Source organism: Ochotona princeps, chromosome 6 (assembly GCF_030435755.1).
Source record: "Ochotona princeps isolate mOchPri1 chromosome 6, mOchPri1.hap1, whole genome shotgun sequence".
Taxonomy (NCBI): Eukaryota; Metazoa; Chordata; class Mammalia; order Lagomorpha; family Ochotonidae; genus Ochotona; species Ochotona princeps.
Window position 1 is genome coordinate 37,377,579 of NC_080837.1, and position 23,240 is coordinate 37,400,818.

At 51.1% G+C, this 23,240-nt stretch overlaps 2 protein-coding genes across 2 annotated transcripts in view; one reads left to right on the plus strand and one right to left on the minus strand.

Moving 5' to 3' along the window:
- Window positions 1-1,635: 1,635 nt before the first annotated feature.
- Window positions 1,636-7,306, minus strand: ZFYVE19 (zinc finger FYVE-type containing 19). Its single transcript, XM_004578426.2, has 11 exons — window positions 7,069-7,306; window positions 5,542-5,663; window positions 5,303-5,356; window positions 4,833-4,951; window positions 4,587-4,732; window positions 4,128-4,236; window positions 3,163-3,372; window positions 2,719-2,792; window positions 2,320-2,418; window positions 2,078-2,205; window positions 1,636-1,997 (listed from the first exon to the last, which is right to left on the minus strand). Exons 1-11 carry the CDS (start codon window positions 7,120-7,122, stop codon window positions 1,919-1,921), a joined length of 1,194 nt encoding a protein of 397 aa, XP_004578483.2. The 5' UTR covers window positions 7,123-7,306; the 3' UTR covers window positions 1,636-1,918.
- Window positions 7,307-7,343: 37 nt separating this feature from the next.
- The window catches only part of DNAJC17 (DnaJ heat shock protein family (Hsp40) member C17), a 32,908-nt gene continuing 17,011 nt past the window's right edge, over window positions 7,344-23,240 (plus strand). The window contains exon 1 of the mRNA XM_004578171.3: window positions 7,344-7,535. Coding sequence (XP_004578228.2) covers window positions 7,458-7,535 — 78 coding nt within the window. The 5' untranslated portion in view covers window positions 7,344-7,457. The remainder of the gene's footprint in view (window positions 7,536-23,240) is intronic.

Consider the following 23,240-nt stretch of genomic DNA (forward strand, 5'->3'; position numbering starts at 1 on the left):
ACAAAAGGGCCCAAACAACAAGGACTAGCATCAAATTCCAGAAAAGAATAGGGAAAAAACCTAACTGAATTGGAGCTTTAGAGAAGGCTAACCCCTCTTCTTTTTTTTTTTTTATAAGATTTTATTTTATTTTATTTGCGAAGTCAGACAGAGAGGAGGAGACAGAGAGGAAAATCTTCTGTCCACTCTTTCACTCCCCAAGCGGCCACAACAGCTGGAGCTGAGGCAATCCAAAGTGAGGAGGCCAGAACCTGGAACCTCTTCCAGGTCTTCCACACAGGTGCAGGGTCCCAAAGCTTTGGGCTGTCCTCGACTGCTTTCCCAGGCCACAAGCAGGGAGCTGGATGGGAAGAGCAGCCACCAGGACGCGGGCCAGCGCTCATATGGGATCCTAGCACATGCAAGGTGAGGACTTTAGCCATTAGGCTACTGTGCTGGGTCCTAACCCTTTTTAATTTTTTTTTTTTAATCTATTTTATTGTATTGTTGTTGACAATCTTTACATAGTTAATTACAGTTAAAGGAAAAAGAAAAAAAAAAAGGTTCAGGGGGATAGGGAAGTGGGTAATGCTATTATGTCAATATTGTTTCCATCATGTATCTGAGGTAAAGGGGGATATTGAGGGAGAAGCCCCACCCGGTTTCCCGCCCACCCCAAGTCCCGGATGTGGGGCATGCTCTGAGATATTTGCTCAAGTGGTGTTAATAGTTCTCCAGTTATGAATCGCTGCCAGTTTCGCTCGCTGAGGTCGTCCACTGATTGATATGGTCCATCATAAAGTCTCCGTTTGCCCCATATTTCACTGCCAACATATAGCTGAGATGAATGATTGTCCTGTTCTGTCTTCTGTCTTTTCTTGGTTAGAGTTCTGACCCTTTTTAAATTTTTATTGACTTTCACTTTATTTGAAAGTCAGATAGAGGTCTTCTAGCTTACTAGTTCTAGATAAATTAGTTCACTCTCCAAATGTCTCTAATAGCCAGCACTGGGCCAGGAGAGACAGGACCCCAGAACTCCATCTGGGTCTCCCAGGTGGGTGGCAGGGACTCAAGTGCTTGAGCTGTCACCTGCTGCCTCCCGGGGTGCACACTGGCAGGAAGCTGGATTGGAACAATGCACTCTCATATGGGATGTAGGTAGCGTCTGAGCAACATCATAACACTATGCCAAAAGCCCACCATGGGACCTTCTTGTGCTCACAGATGATGATGCATGAAGTCAGAGTGAAGGGTACAGGCTGAGCTCAGGGGTCAGGTGAAGGGGAACTGATGGAAGGCAGACACGGGATCCAGACAGCAGGTAAGTTGGGATGGAACTTCCGCAAGACAGGAAGTTGGGTGGCAGGGTGTGTGTGCGCACTGTTTGAGCAGTGGAGAAGCTGAGAAGTCCCAGCTGGTGTGGCCTGGGAGCTAAGCTGGACTGCCCAGAGCCTGAAACATGGCTGAGGAGTGTGAGTATTCACACTTACGGTGTAAGAGCTCACCAGGATGTCCGGGCCTGTGCCTGCCTGGAGAAGCTAACAGGATGGCTCCTGTGTCCCACAGGACTGCATTCACACCCCACCCCACTCATGCTGCCTCTCTCTGGGCCCAGGCACGCTGAGCCTAAAGTGTCTGGAGAGAAGAGACACTGGGTACACTGAATCAACACACTTTATTAGAGCCACTTAATGCTAGCGGCTGGGCCTGGACCCCGGAGCCAGCTGACATGGCTCATCCTTAGATCTGATCTTTCCCATCATGTCTTTCACTTCTTCCTTCCTTAGGGCTCCTTCAGTCATTATCTCCAGTGCAGAGCTTGCCTTCTTCCAGGGTCTCTGAAGGGCTGTAGCCAGCAGGAGCACAGCCCGAGGCTGGGCCCACCTGGTTATGGCCCACAGCACTGCCTTTAGTTCCACCTTCCCAGGAGGCCCAGGTTTCAGTGCACTGGACCTGGTGGCTGGGGCCGGAAGGCAAATGTCTGATGCTCTTTCAGTTCGAAAGCATCATGACCTTCCCTGAGGAGGAGACGACTGCAGGTCAGGATCCCTGAAGAGGGCAGCAGAGCCCTCCCCTAGGACCCTGTGGCTGCACCCACCGGAAGCAGCGGGCACAGTAGAGGTCTCCATCACAGCCTGAGCAGCGCAGGGTGGCATCCTCGTTGCAGATGCAGCACCAGGGGAGCTCCTCTGTCCCAGCCTCGGGCGTGGGCGCCTTGGCCTGTGCCTTCAGGAGCCAGAGAGGAAGGATGTGGAAAGTACCATGCCCACTGTGGGAGTGGTCAGCCTGACATGGAGCAAGGCTGGGCTGCCTGGGGCTGGGGGGAGGGTCTTTTCTTACCTCAGGCTTTGCCCTACAGACTCTGGCCTGGGGCTGAGGAACCAGCCGCACAGGGATGTTAAAGCCGCTTGCCTCGTCCAGGGCTGCTTCTTCAGTGAGCTATGCATAGGGCAGAGCTATCAACCCCTGCTCCAGGCCTAGGTTCTGCCTCCCCGTAGCTCTGTGCTCTGTGCCCCAGCTCCTGGACTCTTTGACCTATTGCCATGGCTTCTGAGTCCCATCTCAAGGGTCCAGGGCCCAAGTCTGGGTCAGAAGGACAGTGGAGGCCCCCAGGAGGATAGGAGCCAGAGCACCCGCCCACGCAGCCCCAGAGTGGAGGCGGGGTGAACAGGGCCCAGCAGGCGCTGTAGGTAGGAGGCACCCAGGACAAGGGGTGGCTGCTGGCTAGGCCTGGCCCACCTGCTTCATGACTCTCTGGACAGCTGATTCCTCATCCTCATCGCTGTCTGGGAGGCAGTAGTCCTGCAGGGTCACTGGGAATGGGAAGGGATGGTAAAGGAGGAGTGTGAGGGCTGGGGTGTCCAACTGATGGCTGCCCTCTTGTCTCCTGGGACCAGCGTGGGGCCCGTGCCACCTGCTCCAGAGCTGATAAGTCTCCCCAGCCACTCTGATCAGCCCTTGTCTCTCCCCACCCTTAGCAGGCAGAGCTGCTTATGCGTTAATGTCTGGATGCATTATGCATAATGTCCCCACCCCTCCGGCTGCCACTGGTTCCTCCATCACTGCTTTGCCCCACCCTTTCTCCTCACTCCAGTCAGCACACGTGTTGCCCAGCAGCGACTTAGCGCTGGCAGGAGAAGACTGACCCACAGTGATGCTCCAGCAGCTGACTGCAGTCTTTACCTTTCTCTGGGTCCTGTCCCTGCAGCTTAGCCAGCCGCTTGGCAAGGGCCAGGATCCGCTCCTGCCTCATGTTCTCCTCCTGCAGCTCCAGCGCAGCCTCAGCCAGCAGTCTGCTCTTCTCCTCTTCTGGGGACAGGCTGGCCTGCCCTGGAAGAGGAATGCTCTGGTTCCCTGGGCCACCTTTGTTCAGGTCATTTGGGAGGCAGGCAGCTGGAAGGAGTAATGTTATCAGGGAGGCTGAGGCATTCTAGATCTCTCTGCAGAAGCCAGTGGCCCCTTCTAAGCTGTTTCTAGCCACAGATCACCTGCCTTTTGCACTAGTATCTATAGTTTGTATCCAAGTAAAATTAGTATTTCTTCCTCTATTCAACTATGAAAAGATTAGTCAGCTTAGATGTGTCTTTCTCAACCACCTCCATGCCCATTCACCTGACAGTTTGACATGTTGCCTTTGGTGGGGGAAGATCTCTCTTTCCCTCTTTCTCTGTAACTGCCTTTCAAGTAAATAAGTCTGGTCTGGTGGCAGTATGATCTCATGTTGAGAACCACTGCTCTGAGGGTTTTAAGTAGCACCACGCAATAGAACATTCTATGATGACTGAGGAATCCTATTCTGCATTTTCTACCTATACAGCCATAACAGCAGCCATGAGCTCACATGGCTACTGAGTGCTGGAAATGTGGCCGGTGCAACTCAGAAACCAAAGTTTATTTTTTCTTTAGTTTCAATAAAGTTAAAGAGCCTCTTCTCCCTCATTACTGGTTCGTCATCATCACCTCAAAGAAATCTTGCTGAGTTAAGCTTCCCCAGGCCAAGCTGGGTGGGTCACAGAGCTGGCACATGGCCGTCCTGGGCAGCACAGTCTGATGGTGAAGCCCATGCCCTTCACCATCATCAGACTCACAAGTGAGCAAAGGAGGAGAGGAAACAGGCCCCTAACAGAGTCGCTGAGTGCAGGGGTTACCTGGGCCTCCTCGTTCCCAGCGCTCATCAATAGCCACTTCAGCTGCCAGTTGAGTTAGCAGGTCCTGTGTCTGCTGGGCCTGGGTCCTGGCATCTGGTGCCTGATGTGCCTGTCCAGAGGAGGGAAACCCAGTAACGAGAGCCTCACAGGAAGGCCAAGGGGTAGTCTGGGTCAGTCTGGACGCTTGAGGAGCCCTCCCAGTCCAGTGCAAGGGGATGAAACCAGAGCACCCCACAGGCTCAGAGGCTCAAGCAGGTCGGCCTCAGTGAGGCCCCAGTTAGGGGGTGGGTGGAGATGGGGGATGGTGGAAGGACAGGTGGGTCTCTTGGTCCTGTTCCACCAGACCTGCAGCACTACCCTGAGGTTTGGAAGCAGGTAAAGGAGGGGGTACATGTATGTCTGGACTTCTGCTGGGTCCTTGTCCTAGGAACCCTCCCTCTCCAGGGCCAAACCACTCACGGGCTTTAGGGTCTGAGAAGGTGGAGCCCTGCCCTGCAGCAGAGCTAGCCGCGTCTCCATCTCCTGGGTGGAAGGGACTGGGCCCCGGGGCTCCTCCTTGAGCGCGGCCAGCCGTGCCTCTATCTCGGCCTGTGAGGGTACTGGCTCTGTAATAGGCAAGGGAGTCCCTGGTAAGACCCAGAGGAACCCCAGTCCCAGCAACCTCAGACTCTGTCGCTTACCTTCCCCTACCTCCACCTCACTCACTGGGCTTGTTCTCCTGGCGGAGCCGTGCCAGGCGCTCGGCGATGACCTGGTCTTGTTGGGTCAGGCCCTGACTCTGGGCAGTGCTGGGCTTCTGCTTGGCTTCCAGGGCTGCCACCCGCCTGGTGGGATAGGAGAGTCACAGAAGGCAGAAGGGAGGGGTGAAAGCCCCCACTCCCAGTTTCTAGTTCCAATAATTTCCAGTCATCTAGGGAGGCCTCTGACAGGCGGTCTCCTGTGGCCCTTGCTCGTATCACCCTGCAGCCCAGGCCAGCCAAGCATCCAGAAGGGCTAGCTGACAGGGTAAATGCTACTAAAGGCCTTTTCTAAAAGAAAATGAGCTATTCTCTAGGCCCAAGAGAGTGGACAGCAGCGGGAGAGGGGGTGTCTGTCCTCCTGGCCCTTTGTTAAGGGGATCCCACTCTTGGCCCCAGCCGTTTCCCTTCCTCTTTGTCTTCTGCTGCAGCACTCACTTCTTGTAGCTTTGAGGTGGTGACCACTTGGAAGCACTGGCAGGAGAAGACCCACTAAGGAGAAGAAATTGAAGAGTCAGACATCCTGCCACCCTGACTGGCTGGTGTTTGCTGCCCTTGATTGCTCCCCAGGCTAACCCCTGGGCACCGAGCCCAAGCCTATGTGGGCCTGCCTGAAGCCTACTGCTGTGTCCCGCCATGCCTGGCTGACTCTCTGCCCAGGTGGGCCTCCCTCCTACCTGGTCAGGGCCTCGTAGCATGACTTGCAGACTTTCTGCTGAGTGTTGCCAGCGCGTGGCACCACTGCGCTGAAGCGAAGGCAGCTGGAACAAAAGGCCCGGCCACAGCTCTTACAGCCGCACTGTAAGACACACGGAGCAGGGGGTCCTCTTATCACCTGCACCCTGTAGGCTCCTCCTGGGGCTTCTCCAAGCACATAGACAAGAGGAGACCCTGAAGGTGTGACAGGCTGCTGGGTGGGGGGAAGTAGGGTGGGACCCCAAAGCTATAGGGGAACAGGGCTGGAGGGTTAGTCTTGCCTTAGTGTCTAGTCTTATTCCAATCAAACCTGCCAAATGGGATGTGAGGGCGATCTGGCTGCAACATCTCTCAGCCCATTAATCACCAGGGTTGATTTGGCTGATCTGGCTGGCTAGGCAGGTGTCCCCTTCCTCCCTCACCACTCCACGTGCGTCCCTCCCAAAGCTGTGTGCTCGGCCGAAGAGGACGACCATCCCCACTAGAGGAGGACTGGTCTTCGGTCAAGGGTATACACGTAGCTGCGCTTCCCTGCTAGAACCTCCAAACAAGCTCTCAAACCTGCCAAATGCCTGTGCTGCCTACTGTCTGCAGTTCCCCAACATGGTGCACAAAGCTGTTCGCTCCAGGTCCTAGGACTCGTCCACCAAGTAGAATCAAAGATGCCTCTGCCTCCTCTGCTCCCGAGGGAGACCTGGCTGAGGATGCCAGGCTAACCACACTGTGAGCCAGGCATGAGGCTGAACACTTAGCATGCACTTTCTGCTTAAATCCTCCCTCTGCACACACAATATCTGACTTCATCCCGATGGCCACCATCATCATAATCACTATTTTAAAAGGGGGGCGGAGAGAAGTATCGCCCCTAACCGGCTCAAATTTTAACCTGGACTCCAAAATCCAGGTGTCTAAAGCGCTGGTCCTGCTTCCCATTCATGCATGCCATCTCCATCTCCTCCTGATGATTCATGGCAGTCCTGGCCACAACTAAGGCAAGAAGAGGGTGGGAAGGCACTTAGCAGGTGAGTGCTGACACAGGATGAGCCTATGCTGTGGTACCCTGGGTATGGGAGGCACTGTAGTAATTTCACTCTGGAGACCTGGGGAGGGTCAGGCTGCAGGGTGAGAGTAACAGGCAATGGTGTGATGGACAAGGCCACCGGGCACTCATTGAGAGCCGGTTGGAGACCGGCTGCGAGCAGCAGGATGGGAAGGAGACAGCCAGAAAGGCACCACTTTGCTAGCACGGCAGCAGCTACTTCTGCTGCTTCCAGAAGTAGGTGCTACTTCTACCCACAGCGCCCCAATGGACGGAACCTCACGCCAGCCCAGAAAGCAAGGGAACGGTCGCCCAACTTGGCGAAAATGGAAACAGGTTCAATGAGGTCATCAAAGCCGCACAGCTGGAAAGAGGCCTCAAACCCACATCTTCGGACGGCCAGTCCCTTGCTACTCCCCTCCAGTCCGCGTCCTCCCTGGCCCTTAGACTTCGGGGAGAGAAGACTCGCCTCCTTCTTGAAGAGGGTGAACTTGGCCGCGCAGCCGTAGCACCTGCTCTCCATCGCGGCTCCCGGCGCGTCACGACCGCAGAGCTGGGGTTCCGCCCACCCAGCCCAGGAATCCCCGGACCCTTACTCAGAGACACCTAGTCACACACGCCCCCTTAAAGCGATAGGGATGTGGTCTGGGTCCCAGATTGGGGACGCCTGCTCCACCAACAAGCCAAGCAGTGGCTGAGGCAGCGGCGAGAGCGGGGGCTGCTGGGAAGGGTAGTCCATCCTGACCTACACCAGAGCCACACAAGCCGGACCTGGCATACAATTCCCAGAAGGCCAAGCGCCATCCGGCAGGCCTTGCGCACGCGTCGACTCCTATAAGTCAAGTTAGGGCTGGAACTATGGCGGTCACCAAGGAGTTGTTACAGATGGACCTGTACGCGCTACTAGGCATTGAGGAGAAGGCTGCAGACAAAGAGGTGAGAACGGTGGAGAACAGGGCCTATCCTGTGCCTTGCTCTCCAGGTTCCGCCGGGCCCTGGGCGCAGGGAGCGAGCGGAGGCCCAACGGCTTCGCAAGGTGGCCCCCTAGTCCTTTTCTGGACGCTCTGAGAATCTCACGAGGAAGGGGGAGGAGCACAGAGGTCTCTTCGCAACTAGTGTCGGTGTTCTGGTGGCTCCGGTGTGGGGGAGGCTGCCTGGTGAGCCGAACAGGAAGCCCGAGCGTGCGCTCTGCGCCTGCGCAGCCGCTTGGCTTGGCTGTGGCCGGTGGGTGGAAGACAGGTCAGCTCCCTGGTTCCTGCACTCCCACTTCATCCCTTCTTGGCGGTGTTACCTTGGACCCCGCTGTCTAACCCACTGACGAGTGCAAGGAAGCAGGTAGCCAAGTACTGGCCCTCACATCATGGGCCGGGAACCCAAGGATCTGAAGCAAAAGGCGGGTGGCCTGGAGTTCCGCCTACCTCAGGAGCTGATGGAGGTGCTAGGGTGTGAAACATTGGGGAAGCTGGGCCTAAGGTTTCTGGTTATGGCGCCCAGATCATGGTAGTAGACGGAATGGTGTAGGAAGAAGAGGAGGATAATTCATGGGATGCGAATGAATGCCCACTAGTGCACCTGTCTTTCTGGACTGTCCTGCTCAGAGGCTGAATGAGAAGAGAAGGGTCTGGGGCAGAAAAGCCAGGAGTCGGGCATCATTGACAAGACACGTTGTCCCCTGCACAGAACTGTCTGCTGTCACTGAGAGGTGTTTTTTGGAGACCAAAGGCTCCATCTTTTAGAATGCTTAATGTTTCAGTAGATTCGTTGTGACTAGCAACTATGTAGTGCTTACCCTGTGCTGGGCAACATCCCAGGTATTCTTTCTCTGTAGGTTGTTCAACTAGAATTTTATGACTAGTGAGAAAATATTTGGGACGATTCATACAAGATCCAGTCATGGGGAGATGTGGAATCCTGAAGTTGGGAACCAAAGATGTATATTAGGATATTGAATCAGAAGTGACATCATAGGATTTTCAAGAGAATTGGCCACATCTGAGATATATAAATTTGTCTTAATTCTTAGTTTAAATCCTTTGGGTTATAGAGAGTGAGAGATTTACTTATTTTTATTATTTATTATTATTATTTATTTATTTTTATTGGAAAGGCAGATATAGAGAGAGGAGGAGAGACAGTAAGAGCTACTCTCCAATGGTTCACTCCCTAAGCGGCTGCAATGGCTAGAGGTGAGCCAATCCGAAGCCAGGAGTCAGGAACTTCTTCCAGGTCTCCTACATGGGTGCAGGGTCCCAAGGCTTTGGGCCATCCTCGACTGCCCTCCCAGGCCACAAGCTGGGAGCTGGATGGGAAGTGGAGCTTCCGGGATTATAACCAGCGCCCATATGGGATCACGGTGTGTTCAAGGTGAGGCCTTTAGCTGCTAGGCCACTGCGCTGGGCCAAGAATGAGATCTTATGTTGTTGATTTTTTTTAAAGATTTATTTATTTTTTATTGCAAAGTCAGATATATATATACAGGAGGAGAGACAGGGAGAAATATCTTCTGTCCGATGATTCACTCCCCAAGTGACTGGAAAGACCGGTGCTACCCGATCCAAAGCCAGGAACCAGGAGCTTCCTTCGGGTCTCCCACGTGGGTGCAGAGTCCCAAGGCTTTGGGCCGTCCTCAACTGCTTTCCCAGGCCACAAGCACGTAGCTGGATGGGAAGTGGGGCTGCTGGTATTAGAACCGGCGCCCATATGGGATCTGGGCACGTTCAGGGCGAGGACTTAAGCCACTAGGCCACACCGCCGGGCCTGATTTTTTTTTTTTTTTTTTTTTAAGATTTATATTTATTGCAAAGTCAGATGTACAGAGAAGAGGAGAGACAGAGAGAAAGATCTTCGGTCCGATGATTCACTCTCCATGTGACTGCATCGGCCGGTGCTACGCCGATCCGAAGCCAGGAACCAGAAACTTCCTCTAGGTCTCCCACGCGGGTGCAGGATCCCAAGGCTTTGGGCTGTCCTTGACTGCTTTCCCAGGCCACAAGAAGGGAGCTGGATGGGAAGTGGAGCTGCTGGGATTAGAACAGGCGCCCACTGAACTATGGAAATGCAACAAGATGGAGCAATCCACTGTGGGGGTGGGGGGAGGGTTTGGGTAGGGGCGGGGGGAATTCCAGTGCATAAAAACAAATGTGTCACATTATGCAATGAAATTAATAATAATAAAACAAATTAATTAAAAAAAAAAAAAAGAACAGGCGCCCATATGGATTCCGGTGCACTCAAGGCGAGGAGTTTAGCTGCTACGTTATCATGCCGGGCCCTCATTCAGCTTTTATACATGTCAGTGGGCATTGAAGCCTAATTCAGTCCAGCTCCACTCTCTGGCCCACTCACATGCTGGTGGGTACCATTTTGTCCAGCCACGCCTGCCCCAGTGCTGGTTTTCTTGCTCTGCCTTTGGAGTGGTAACCCAAGAGGGAGGTGCCCACTATTTCCCTCCTGGGCCCACTCCCACTCCCAAATCATACACTCTCCAGGTGGTTCTGCAGTTTAACTTGACAGAATTAGCTCCCTGTGCCAGCATCTGCCAGCTGATGCTGCGGCAAAGCCTAACCAACCCTCACCCACTCTGATTTATGCTTGCACCAATAGGAACAGTCAGTCCAGCCTGGCTTTTGCCTGATCTAGCTCACATGAGGCCCACTGGTGTTGTAACCCTGCCCAGTCTGGTCTACCCCCATTTAACTCAGGCTGTCAAGTGGGAGTGGTGGTCCAACAGGGAAGCCCTCCACATTACCCCTACCAGCTTTACCCCCTGTCCCCATGGTTCTCACATGAGCTGGTTGGATGCTTCGGCCTAGCCTGGCCTGGCCCACCTTGCCTTGGCGTTTGCCAGTGGGTACTGTAGCCTAGCCCAGCCCAGTCGGCACCCAGTCCAAGTGTAATGTGTATTGGTATGTGTTGTGAACGAACCTGGCCCAACCCACACTCCATTCTGGTGCTCAGATTCACCAGTAGGTGATGTGAACTGGTTCAGTCTGGTCCACCCCCAACCTGTGCCAAATGTATGCCGGTGGGTACCTTTCCCTTGCCTGGTCTGGGTTACTCCGTTTCTTGGTTCTTGCACTCACTTGCAGGGACTGTGTCCTGACAGAGGAGCTCCTCCATTAGAAGCGCTCCCAGTGTCAGATCTTGCCCACACTGGTGGGTCCATGGGCCAGCTCTACTTAGTCTACCTCCTGTCCTGGCAGGAACTGGCAGGTCCTGACTGGCCTTCAACCCATTCCAGTTCTACTGTTGGACATTTCAGTCCAGCCAAGGCTGGTCCACAGCTCACACATGGCCACCAGGCACAGCTCACACATGGCTCAGTAGGGGCAGAGACCTAACTTAGTCCATCCTACATCTACCCTGGTGTTCCAGAGCACTGGTTGATGCTAGAGTCTAACCCAATTTGATGCTCCCAGCCTCAGTCCACACTTGTACCAAGGGAGACTACAGCCATATTCAGACCAGAACACAGCTCCCACTCCAGCCCCCACCCTCACCAGTGGGAACCCCAACCCAGCCAGGGTGTTCCCTTAGCTCCCCAGCCAGGCCATAGATTGTGTGCATGCCAGTGGTTGCTCTGACCCAGCTTGGCATAGCCCCTCAACTGTCTTGGCTTTTACCTTAGATGCTGTAGCCTAGCATTTCTGGCTCATGCAGACCAGTAGATGTAAGAGCCTAGCTCGGCATGACTTGCGCTCCAGCCCAATTTCTTACTGTTCTTACTGTTGTTACTGTTGAGTTCTTACTGTTGAGCTATGGTTTGCTCAGCCCTTCCCACTCTTCCTCCTTCCATAACCAACCTGCACATTGGCCAACAGTTAGAGCTACTTTACCCAGTTTGCCCGGCCCACAGGCCTGGACCATGTGATCATCAGTGAGAGTTCACTTTTTTTTTTATTAATTTATATATTTGAAAGTCAAAGTGACAGAGATGGAGAGACATCAGAGAAAAAGATCTTCCACCTGCTAGTTTATTCCCTGAATGTGTGCAATGGTTTGGGCTAGCCAGGCTGAAGTTAGGACTTTGGAACTTCATCCAGGTCTTTGTGAGTGGCAGGGGGCCATCTCTGCCTGGCCAACACCAGGCACTGGGGCCATCATCTGCTGCTTTGACACCCATTGGCCAGACACTGGATGGCCAGTGGAGCAGCTGGGGTTCCAACCAACTCTCCCCAGGCCTGTCATTTTGAAATGCAGAGGCCAACATTGATAATCCTCCTGGGAGTTCACACTTCTCTAATCAGCTGTGATTTCTTTTTTTTTTCTTTTAATTTTGAAATTTATTGTCTAATTCTGTATAATCTGGGATTCCCCTCCCCCCATTTTTCATTCCCCGATTGATTTTTCTAATGTCACAACTCTTCATAGGGAGTTACAATTCCATCAGTCTGCTATTTAAGTGTGCCCCAACATTGCTGGTACAATGTCAGACAGTCCATCATCCCATTGTCTAGATATATCGAACACTTTCGTTGGAAGTCCATCTTTCGTTTGGAAGCCAGAGATGCATATTGCATTGTGTCTTCACAGTGCAAAAGTCTCCATTACTCTACCATTATACATTCCAATTTGCATGATGGATTCCTTATATTAGAGAGAACGTATGGTATTTCTCTTTCTGTGATTGACTTATTTCACTGAGCATAATGGTCTTTTGTTGTGACCATCTAGTTGCAAATTGTATAATTCCATTCATTTTATTTATTTTTATTTATTTATTTATTTTTAAAGATTTATTCATTTTATTACAGCCAGATATACAGAGAGGAGGAGAGACAGAGAGGAAGATCTTCCGTCCAATGATTCACTCCCCAAGTGAGCACAACGGCCGATGCTATGCTGATCTGAAGCCAGGAGCCAGGAACTTCTTCCAGGTCTCCCACATAGGTGCAGAGTTCCAAGGCTTTGGGCTGTCCTCGTCTGCTTTTCCCAGGCCAGAAGCAGGGAGCTGGATGGGAAGTGGAGCTGCTGGGATTAGAACTTGCGCCTATATAGGATCCCAGCGTGTTCAAGGCAAGGACTTTAGCCACTAGGCCACGCTGCCGGGCCCTGTACCATAGCTTCTTTAGCCACTCTTTGGATGGGCATCTGGGTTGTTTCTGTGTCTTTGCTATGGTAGATTGTGCTGCTGTAAATATAGGATTACAGATCTCCTTCTCTTATGTAGTTTTAATTTCCTTTGGTTATATTCCTAGGAGTGGGATAGCTGATCTCAGAATTCTTAGAAAGGAGGTTAGTACAGCAGATTACAGTTGACTAATCTTGGCAAGTAAGGCCAAGGATTGTTGGTTGTAGAGCATCTGCCCTGTCGAGAATGGGTGGGAATCGTAACCTGGAACACTGAGCAGTGTTGGGATTGTTGATGCCTCCTTACCTCACCTTTGTGCTTATTAGGGGTTATCATTAAGAAAGTGGACTTTGGAGTCGAATTACCTGAGTACTGACTGATGACTTACCTGGTTTATGACCTTGAGCAACTGATTAACCTCTCTTTCCAAATGGGAATGGTGACAGTCTTTCCTTTGTAGAATAGCTTTGAGGCCCAACCCACCCAAAGCACTGAGCAGGGTGAACTCTGTTGTTACTGGTGTTCTACCTCCTTGACACTGCAGGCTTTAAATTCACACGCTATCACCCCTGTCCATGTCTGACATGCCCTCTGCCCCCACCTTCTTACCCGCTGTAGTCCTGGCGGTTCAGTGCTGATTTACTGAACAACACCCCAGGGTCTCTCACAGAGGAGGTGGTCAGGGTTGCAGGAGGGGAAGGACGTAAAACAAGATGGAAGCTGAGCAGCGTGCACGGTTGACTGGAGTGAGGTAGTGGAGCCCGGTGCTGTGGACAAGATGCTACTGTATGCATGTGGTTAGAGACGTTAGAGCTGAATGAGACATCACTTCTGCTTTCTGACAGCTCACACAGTGTAGTCAGTAATGGACTCGGAGGCAGGATGACTCAAGAAAGGTATTCCAGGGAAATGCTGCATGATTAAAGAGGAATGCCTTCACAGGATTGGCAGGGCCAGAGCAGGTTTTTGGAGAAGGTAACTTTGTGCAAACCTTGAGGAGTAAAAAGAAAGTGTCACAGCAGAGTTGGAAAGGAGCTTCCTGGCCTTTTAGTCTCTTCATTGTGTAAAAAATTTATTTCTGTGGTCAGCATTGTGGCCTAGTGGATTGAGCCATTGCTTATAACACCACATTGGCATCCCATATCAGAGTGCCCACTTGAATCTTGGCTGCTTTACTTCCCATACAGTTCCCTGTTAGTGTGCCTGGGAGAGCAGTGGAGGTAGACCAGTGCCTGGGCCTGTGTCACTCACAGGGGATACCCGGCTCTGGGCCTCGGCCTGGCCCAGCACTGACTCCTGCAGCCACCTGGGAAGGGAGCTGGGAGATGGCTATCACAGAGGTGATACTCTGCTTTCAAATAAATAAATCTTTGAAAATAAATTTGTTTCCATCTGCCTGAAAGGCAGTTAACAGAGTGGCAGAAAGCCAAAGGACCAGAGAAAGAGAGATCTTTATTTTTTTCTGAAGATTTTTTTTGTTGTTGTTCAGTTTATTTTCAGGCAGAGTTACAGAGAGAGAATGAGATAATCTTCCATTTGCTGGTTCAGTCCCCAATTGATAGTGACAGCCAGGACTGGATCTAAGCCAGAACTGCCTCTGGATCTCCCACACAGGTGCAGGGCCCAAGCATTTGGACCATCCTTTGCTGCTTTCCCAGGTATATTAACAGGAATTCTGATGGGAAGTGGAACAGCCAGGACTGTAATTGGTATCATGGATGTCAGCATCTCAGACACAGGCTTAGCTGGATAAGCCACATCACTGACCCTGAGGGAGACTCACCTGCTGATTCAGTCCCCAAATACCTCTAACGGTAAGGAGCAGGTAAGACCAAAGCCAAGGGCCTAGGATGCCATGCATAGTCCTCAGCGGCTCTCTCTAAGTGTGTGCTTTAGCCAGGGGCTGCATTCAAACTGAAATAGCTGAGTCTGCCCCAGGCACAGTGATGTGGAATGTGGGCATCCTGGGGTTGGGATGGAGGGACCCAGAGTAAGAGCTCACTACAGGTTATTTCTTTGTGTCTTCGTGTTCCAAATGGGAGGATGGAAGTCAGAGAGGTGACAAAAGCTCAGACCATCCTGGAAGTGAGAGTGGGGCCCAGCACAAAGCTTCAGAGCTGTGCAGCTGTTCCCTTGTGTCTGTACCAACTTGTGTTTCATTTTTAGCCCTTTGAAGGGCAGGGAGCTCATTCTGTCTTGGCAGATACTACTGGATGAATCCACATGCTTGATGCATTTTGACCTGCTCTTTCAAAGCTTGAATTTTTTTTTTTTGAAGATTTATTTTATTTTCATTGGAAAGTCAGATATACAGAGAGGAAGAGAGACAGAGAGGAAGATCTTCTGTCCTTTGATTCACTCCCCAAATGGCCGTAATGGCTAGAGTTGCGCCAATCCGAAGTCAGGAGCAGGAACCTCTTCCAGGTCTCCCACACAGGTGCAGGGTTCCAGGGCTTTGTGCCATCTTCAACTCTTTCCCAGGCCACAAGCAGGGAGCTGAATGGGAGATGGGGCCACCAGGATTAGAACTAGCGCCCATATGGGATTCTGGTGTGTGCAAGGAGAGAACTTTAGCTGATAGGCTACTATGCCGGGCCCCAAAGCTTGAATTTTGAGTCTAAGTCCCTGTGAACCGGGACCTAGAAGCTTCATATTGATAGTGTCAGGGAGGGAGGTTGTATTGACGTACATTTGAGGGAAGGGTTTTTATTTGATTGCTAGCTAATATGTTTATTTGAACTACATGTCTCTATTATGCCTTTGAATGTGACATATCAATGTTGTTTGTTTTCTTTAAAGATTTATTAATCATTTTTATTTGAAAGGGTTACAGAGAGAGATCTTCCATCTACTGGCTCACTCCCTAAGCGGCCACAGTGGCTGGCGCTGGGCTTTCTGAAACTGTGTGCTTCCTCTGAGTTTCCCATGTGAATGCAGGGTCCCAAGGACCTAGAAGTATTTCTTTCTCAGTGCGTTTGCAGGGAGCCAGAACAGAAGTGAACCCACCAGGACTCAAACCAGCAGCTGTATGGGATGCTGGCACTGCAAGTGGAGGATTAGCATATTAGGCCACAGTGCCCAGCCCCAAACATTGTTTCTTACACATGTGAGACAAATCACTTTTCTAAGACAAAGAGAGGCTTGAAGCAGCTGCATGAGCAGAAAGGAAGTGTTTGCCTTGACAAGGAGTCGGGCATCATCCAGAGCTGTTTGCAGGCGAGCGGGAGGTGGATCTGACATATGCGGTGTGTTTGGAATTATAGGCATCTGGGGGCTCTTTCTGGGTTTGTGGTGAGCCTGGTGTGGTCTCCAGGCTTTGCAGGGAGGCTCTCCTCAGCTTCTCATCTCCTGGCCAGGAGCTGAAGCCTTCAGGACAGCCACAGAGCCTGGCTTCACTCAGAAGTCATCTCTTCACCAAGCCCTGGCGACACTGGGCGGTTATGGGAGCCAGTTGCATGCCCTGGCGATCTTTCTGAGGGTTAATTCACTCACTCCTAGCTGAAGCTGTCTGGCTCTGGAGTTTTGAAGTTACCAATTCCCTGTTAAGTCAAAGGAATGATTCATTTGTGTCTAAAGCTGTAAGCTAGTCATTAGCATTCAAGATAATACCCCACATTTATAGGCCACCAAAGCGCTTTCACAGAAATGATCTCATTTGATGTGATCTTCAAAACAGGCCTGTGAGGTAGGAAGGGACTATTAGTTCCAATTTATAGGTGAGAAAACTAAAACTCAAAGAGTTTAATTGAATTGCCCAGCATCTGGTGGCTCGTAAATGCGGAGCCCCTGCCCATGCCTGAGCTTCCCACTCAAACCTATGACTGTGAGCCTGCCCTGAAGGAGCTCTTGGGGCAGCAAGTGCTCAACTCATGCAGAGTTGGCCCCCGGTCACAGCAGGTGTTAAGCTTGAGGAAATGTGTGTTAAAACTTCTGGGCCCGTGGACTGGCATTGTGGCATGGTGGGTGAGAACACCAGCGTCCTGTGGTGGCTGATTCAAGTCCTACCTGCTCCCCTTGCGCTCCAGCTCCCTGTTAATGGAGCAGCAGAAGATAGCCCAAATGTTTGGGCTCCTGCACCCACGTGGGATACCCAGAAGAAGCTCTTGGCTCCTGGCTTCGGCTAGATTATAGCCATTTGGGGAGTGAACCAGTTTATGGAAGATATTCTCTCTCTCTGTCTCTCTGCCTCCCTCCCTTTCTCTCTCTGTAAGTCTTTCAAATAAATAAATTTTGGGCCTGGCATGGTAGCCTAGTGGATAAAGTTCTCGTCTTGCATGTCCTAGGATCCCATATGGCCACCAGTTTGTATCCTGGCTGTTCCACTTCCCTTACAGTGCCCTGCTTGTGGCTTGGGAAAGCAATAGAGTACAGCCCAGGGCCTTGGGATCCTGCACCCACATGGGAGACCCAGAGGAAGCTCCTGGCTCCTGACTTCGGATCAGCTTGGCTCAGCCATTCTGGCCACTTGGGGAGTGAGCCAGCAGATGGAAGATCTTTCTCTTTGTCTCTCCTTCCTGCTGTGAATCTGCCTTTCCAATAAAAAAAAAAAGTACATCTTAAAAGAAGAAGAAGGAAAACCAACACTTTGGGGATAGGGAGAATAAGATCTAGGAAGTATCTGGTAGCTTGGGGACAGAGGAAGGGGTGCAGAATCTACACCTTGAAAGAAAGAAGGAGTGGAAAAGGATGATGGGGTCTGAGCCTGACACTAGATTGCTTAGGACAGGGTGGAGGGAGTAGGCAGGGCTGGGAGAAGGGTGGTGTCAGAGGAGGAGGACTGTAGACTGGGCTCCAGGCAGAGACACGGTCTGGGGAAATGGGCTGAGGCAGAGTGCTGTGCGGAGCACCAGTGCCCATAAGGGACCCAGGAGTAGGTGCTGGGAAGCTAAGGGCAGGGCGCCCAGCCTTGAGAGCTGATGGGGTGGGAGGAGCTAAAGAGTGACCTCACGTGATGGCCGAGGATCCAGAATCCCATGGCCATAAGCCACCAGTGGAGGAGCAGCGGGCCTGGCGCAGTGCCACAGCTCAGCTGTTCCGGGCAGCTTGGGTCTGTGTGAGTCTGGGCTGTGGGCCGTGGTTAGCAGCCTGAGAGCTGTCGCTGGGAGACGTGGGCTCCGCCAGAACCAGCGCGGCACTACTCACAGGTTCCCAGTGGACCTGGCTTTGACTAGGTTATAGCCATTCGGGTAGTGTACCAGTACCCACTGGGCTGGGGTGACTTGGGAGCAACCCAGTTTCTGCAGTGCCCAGGGCGTGTAGGAATTTCTCTGTGGTGCTGTCTTGGCGTGGGCCGCAGCTCTGAGGAACACACAGGAACGCTCTCAGATCAGCTTCCAGAGCCCTGTAGTAGGCATCTGTCCCGAGACATCAGGCACTTCCATAAGTTGTGTTGTTCCCCCTGGGAAGGGCAGGCAGAAATGTCTGCCCCCATGTCTTGGGCAGAGGTGACTGCCCACACTCTGATGGCTGACCCTCCTGTTACAGGGCCTGGGCCTGGTGATGGCTCTGCGCTTATTCACCCCGGCAGTTTGTTTATCCAGTACCTGTTGTCACGCGTACTGGCCTTGGCCTGGCTTTGGAGAACCTGGTCTAATTACTGGTGTCGTTTACTTCCCTGGCTCCAAGTTTTATAAGAAAGGAGGACGGCCTTTTAAAAAATAATGATCTCTTTGTGGACACCTTTCTTTTAAGTTAATGACGGCTATTTTCTGTTTTATTGGAGCCTGGAGCACTTGGCATTTTGGAGTGAGTCAGGAGTCCCTTCCCCTCTGGAGGTGAAACTGCAGGCAGCAGCATGGGCTGGCCGAGGCTCTGCTGGGAGCTCTGGTAAAGCCTCCCAACCCCTGTGGAGGTGGCTGGAGAGCGCCTCGAAGACCACTGCTGAGAGCATGGTGGAACCAGCTCAGTGTTCCTGGGCAAGGGCCGGGCGGCTGCTGGCCGGTCACTCCTGTGGAGCCCCTTTAGTTCCCTCTGTGGTTATCCACCATCCACCACAGTCATTTCTTTCCTTTGCCAGGTGACTTTTCAAAAGGCGCAGGGGAGGTTGTGAAACAGTGAGGACATCTTCTGAGGCCCAGGCATCACCCTCTTCCTTTTGCTCTTCCGTGGGCCTGGAGTAGCCAGCACGGTTAAGGCCTTTCTGGTGGTGCTGCCCCTCCCATGCCACAGCTGCTTACCATGTGCTGCACCCTGCTCTGGGCCTTCAGAGGAGCAAGCCCCCCTGTCCCCTGAGCACCTTCAGTGTGGGGACCTCCCCCCTCAGCTTCTGTACCTGTGCAGTCTCACTTGAGGTTCATGATAGCCAGCTTGTCTGTTGTCCCAGACCTTGCCAGAAAAGAAAGTGCAGTTAAGAAGCATTTTAAGGGCAATGCTGTCATCTGGGGCACAGCCTAATAGGGACTGCCCAAGGAAGTGATTTAAAAAGGCTAATGAAAGTGGAATGTAAAATTATCACCTGGGGACTGGCATGGTGGCTAAATCAGCTCATCTGCCACCTGAAGTGCTGGTATCCCATATGGGTGCCGGACGGAGTCCTGGGTGTTGCAGCTCCCCATCCAGCTCCCTCCTTAGAGCCTGGGAAGGCAGCAGGGGATACCTTAGCTGAGAGACCCAGAAGAGCTCCTGGCTTTGTATCAACTCAGCTCCGGCTGTTGTGGCCACTTAGGGAGTGACCAAATGGAGGATTTCTCTCCCCCCTCTATCCTTCTGTATAAACCTGGCTCTCAAATAAAAAATAAATAAATCTTAAAAAAAAAGCCATCACCTAGGCCTCAGAAGAGCCTGATTCTCTGTTGTTAGTCAGCAGCATGTGGATGTGCTGTCCTGTTCAATAGTCCGTGTTCTGGATCACGATCCTGAGACGCTAAGTCCTGGAAACTTCACGTGGTATTCCAGGATGGGAAAGGGAGGGGTGGGCAGGAAGCTGACAGGAAGGCAGCAGGAGAGGGACAGAACCTCTGCAGACTGAAGTTCCAAAGCCTCACGGAGTATACGTTCAACTGGCATCTTTGTCATTCCAGGCCCAGGCCTCTGAAAAACTTTGGCATGCTCAGGCATCTTTGGGTGGAAGTCTCTGAACTACCACCTGCTCCTCCTCTCTGCGAAGGGTAGGGAATGGCCAGCACCCTGGAGGTCAGAGGACTCTGGGGAGGCCTACAGGAAAAGAAGAAAAGCCGCAGGTGGCAGTTTCCTGTGGCTACTTCGCCTCTGCCTACGGACTGGAGCACCTGCAGATGGTTTCTAGGAGGAGTTTCCAACCTGGGATTCCTGCTTTCTGACCGTCCTTTCTATATCACTACCTGGGTGTGTTCCCTCTATTCTTCTGCTGAAAGTTTTCTCCTTCCCAGATTTTCATAGTTAAGAAAAATATCAGGCATCCCACATGGCAGTGCCTGTTTGAGTGCTGATTGCTCTCTTCCAATCCAGCCCCCTGTTGATGTGCCTGGGAAGGAAGAAGTGGCCCAAGTCCCCACTGTGGGAGGCCAGGGTGGAGTTCCTGGGTCCTGGTTTCAGCCTGGCCCAGCCCTGGCTGTTGCCATTTGGGGGCTCAGCCAGTGAATGGAAAATCTCTTTCTCTTCGTATCTTCTATCACTTTGTTTTTTTAAATAAATAAATTTTCAAGAAAAAAACCCATTGTCTCTCTTTACCCTGAATCCAGCCTCTTGAATGGCTCAGGGGTAAGGTTATGTAATAATAAACAGTATTGCCACTGGAAACTTTATCAGAGGCTTGCATTAGGAGAGTTGTGTTTACATGCTGGGAGACTCGTCAGACAGCCGTCACTCCAGGAGGACTAGATGAAGCTGGGGATCCGGTTTGTAACACAAAGCACCAAGCTTCAGGCCCACTCCTTCAAAGTCAAAGCTGGCCAGGCCTTGCTGGCACCCACTGAGGGCTGGGATCTGCCCAGGACAGGTGTAGCAACTAAATATAGTGATAACTAGTTCATCAGGACAGACACACTTGACCGGCATTCGTAGGTCTTAGTTCACAGCCATACTGGAGCATCTCAGGATGCCTGCCCATGACCTTTCACTCTGTGAATGAGAGTGTTCTAGAGACCCTGGGGGCTAACCAAGGGTTGATTTGTAGGATTCACGAACCCCCGTGTCCCCAGGCCCCCATGCCACCCCCACCCAGCGGGCTTAAAATCAGCCTGTCCAGCTGGAGAATTCAAATTGAGTTGACTTGTTCCAGCTCTAACCCTGGAGTCCCTGCAGATGGACATCCGGCTGGGCTGGGCTGGCTTCTTAGCCCCTTTCCAAGAGTGGGCGGTGGCAGAAGGAGTTAGAGCTGATACTGATTGCATTTCCAGCAGACCTTCCTGGGTTAGGTAAAGGGCTTATTTTTCCAACTTTGTACTCAAAGAACTGAAGGCTGAGTGAGATATAATAGTTTATCCAACGTCATGCTATTAAGATGTGAAGATTCTGAATTCGAACATATATTTCTTTTTTTTTTTAAAGATTTTTTTTTATTATTATTGGAAAGCCAGATATACAGAGAGGAGGAGAGACAGAGAGGAAGATCTCCCATCCGATGTTTCACCCCCAAGTGAGCCGCTATGAATGCCGGTCAAGTGAGAGAGGAAGAAAAGGAAAGAGGGAGGGAGAGGGGAAAGAGAGAAAATCTTCCATTTCTGGGTCACTGTCCAGATAGCCACAACAGCTGAAGCTGGGCCTGTCTGAAGCCAGGAGCCAGAAGCTTCTTCCCGGTCTCCCAACTGGTTTCAGGGGCCTAAGAACTTAAAACATCACCCAGTGCTTTCCGAGCCCATAGCAGGGAACTGGATTAGAAGTGGAACAGTCAGGAAATGAACCAGCTGGTACCAAAAGCAGTAGATTAGTGTGCTATGCATTCACACCATCCACAGTTTTCCCTGCCTTTTAATTTTGTTATTGTTTTACTTAGAAAAGCTGTCAAAATTTTCCTAGTTCAATCTGTTCATTGCATGTGAATGTTTACATATGTATGTGATTTCTTCCCATATTTTATACCCATGCTGAAAGAAAGTTAAGTCTCACTGTTTTTTTCTGTAAGGAGATTTTATTTCATTTTTAAAGATTTATTTATTTTTATTGGAAAGGCAAATCAGATGCAAGGAGAGACAGAAAGATCTTTCATAAGCTGGCTTACTCTCCAAATAGCTGCAATGGCCAGAGCTAAGCCAATCCAAAACCAGGAGCCAGGAACAACTTCTGGGTCTCCCATGCAGGGTCCGGATCCCAAGGCTTTGGGTCATCCTCTACTGCTTTCCCAGGCTATTAGCAGGGAGCTGGAAGGGAAGTGGAGCAGCCAGGACATGAACCAGCACCCATATAGGATCCTGGCACATGCAAGGTGAGAATTTAGCCATTGAGCCATTGTGCTAGGCCCTGTTAGTAGCTTTTAGGTTTGTTTGTTTGTTTGTTTTTAATTTATTTTATGATACAGTTCCATAGGCTCAGGGACTTCTCCTTTTCCCCTCCCCAATTCTCCTCTCCCTACTGGTTTCCTCTATATTATTATAATAGTATAGTCCTTCAAAAACAGTCATAAGCCCATCATTCTTAGTTTTGTTTTTTATAATTACCTTGAGGGCCGAGTGCGATGGCCTAGTAGCTAAAGTCCTCACCTTGAACACGCCAGGATCCCATATGGGAGCCTGTTCTAATCCCGGCAACTCCACTTCCCATCCAGCTTCCTGCTTGTGGCCTGGGAAAGCAGTTGAGGACGGCCCAAAGCCTTGGGACCCAAACCCACGTGGGAGACCTAGAGGAAGTTCCTGGCTCCTGGCTTCAGATCGGCGCACACCGGCCATTACGGTCACTTGGGGAGTGAACCATTGGAGAGAAGATCTTCCTCTCTGTCTCTCCTGCTCTCTGTATATCTGACTTTCCAATAAAAATAAAAAATATCTTAAGAAATAATTATTACCTTTATATATCTGAAATTACTTTAGAATGCTGTTTGAGATGAAGATCTTTTTCTCCACTTAATGTAGTAAAATTTAATAGCAACTTTTGTGTCATATTGGGCTTTTTGACACTTAACTCATTTCTTTCTTGCCAGATTCATATTCCATTGATTTTGCCTGCTGCCTCTAGTGATCATGCATTTTTATAGAAGAAAATGTCAAGGTTCAAATTCTTTGGACTTAGGAAATCACAAGTGAGCCCTGCTGGTTTATTCCCCTGGGTGCAGGAAGTCCTCACAGTGGCCCTGCTCGGAACTAGCACTGTGGTACTTTCTCTTCTAATGATCCCACTCTGTTTTATGAATCATACATACATTATCAATCACAGTAATTCATGTATTTTCAGCATCATTACCTGACTACCTTTATCATATTTTTAAAAAAGATTTAAAAAGATTTCCAGTGGATGGAAGAGCTTGCTCTCTCCTCCCTCTCTCTACCTTTGAAATTAAATCATTAAAAAAATATTTTATTTATTAGAAAGTCAGACTTACAGAGTGCATGAGAGAGACAGGGAGAGAGAGAGAGAGACTGAGTCATCTTCCATCTGCTGGTTCACTCTCCAGAGAGCAGCAATAGGCTAATGTCAGAAGCCTGGGGCTCAACTCCATCTGG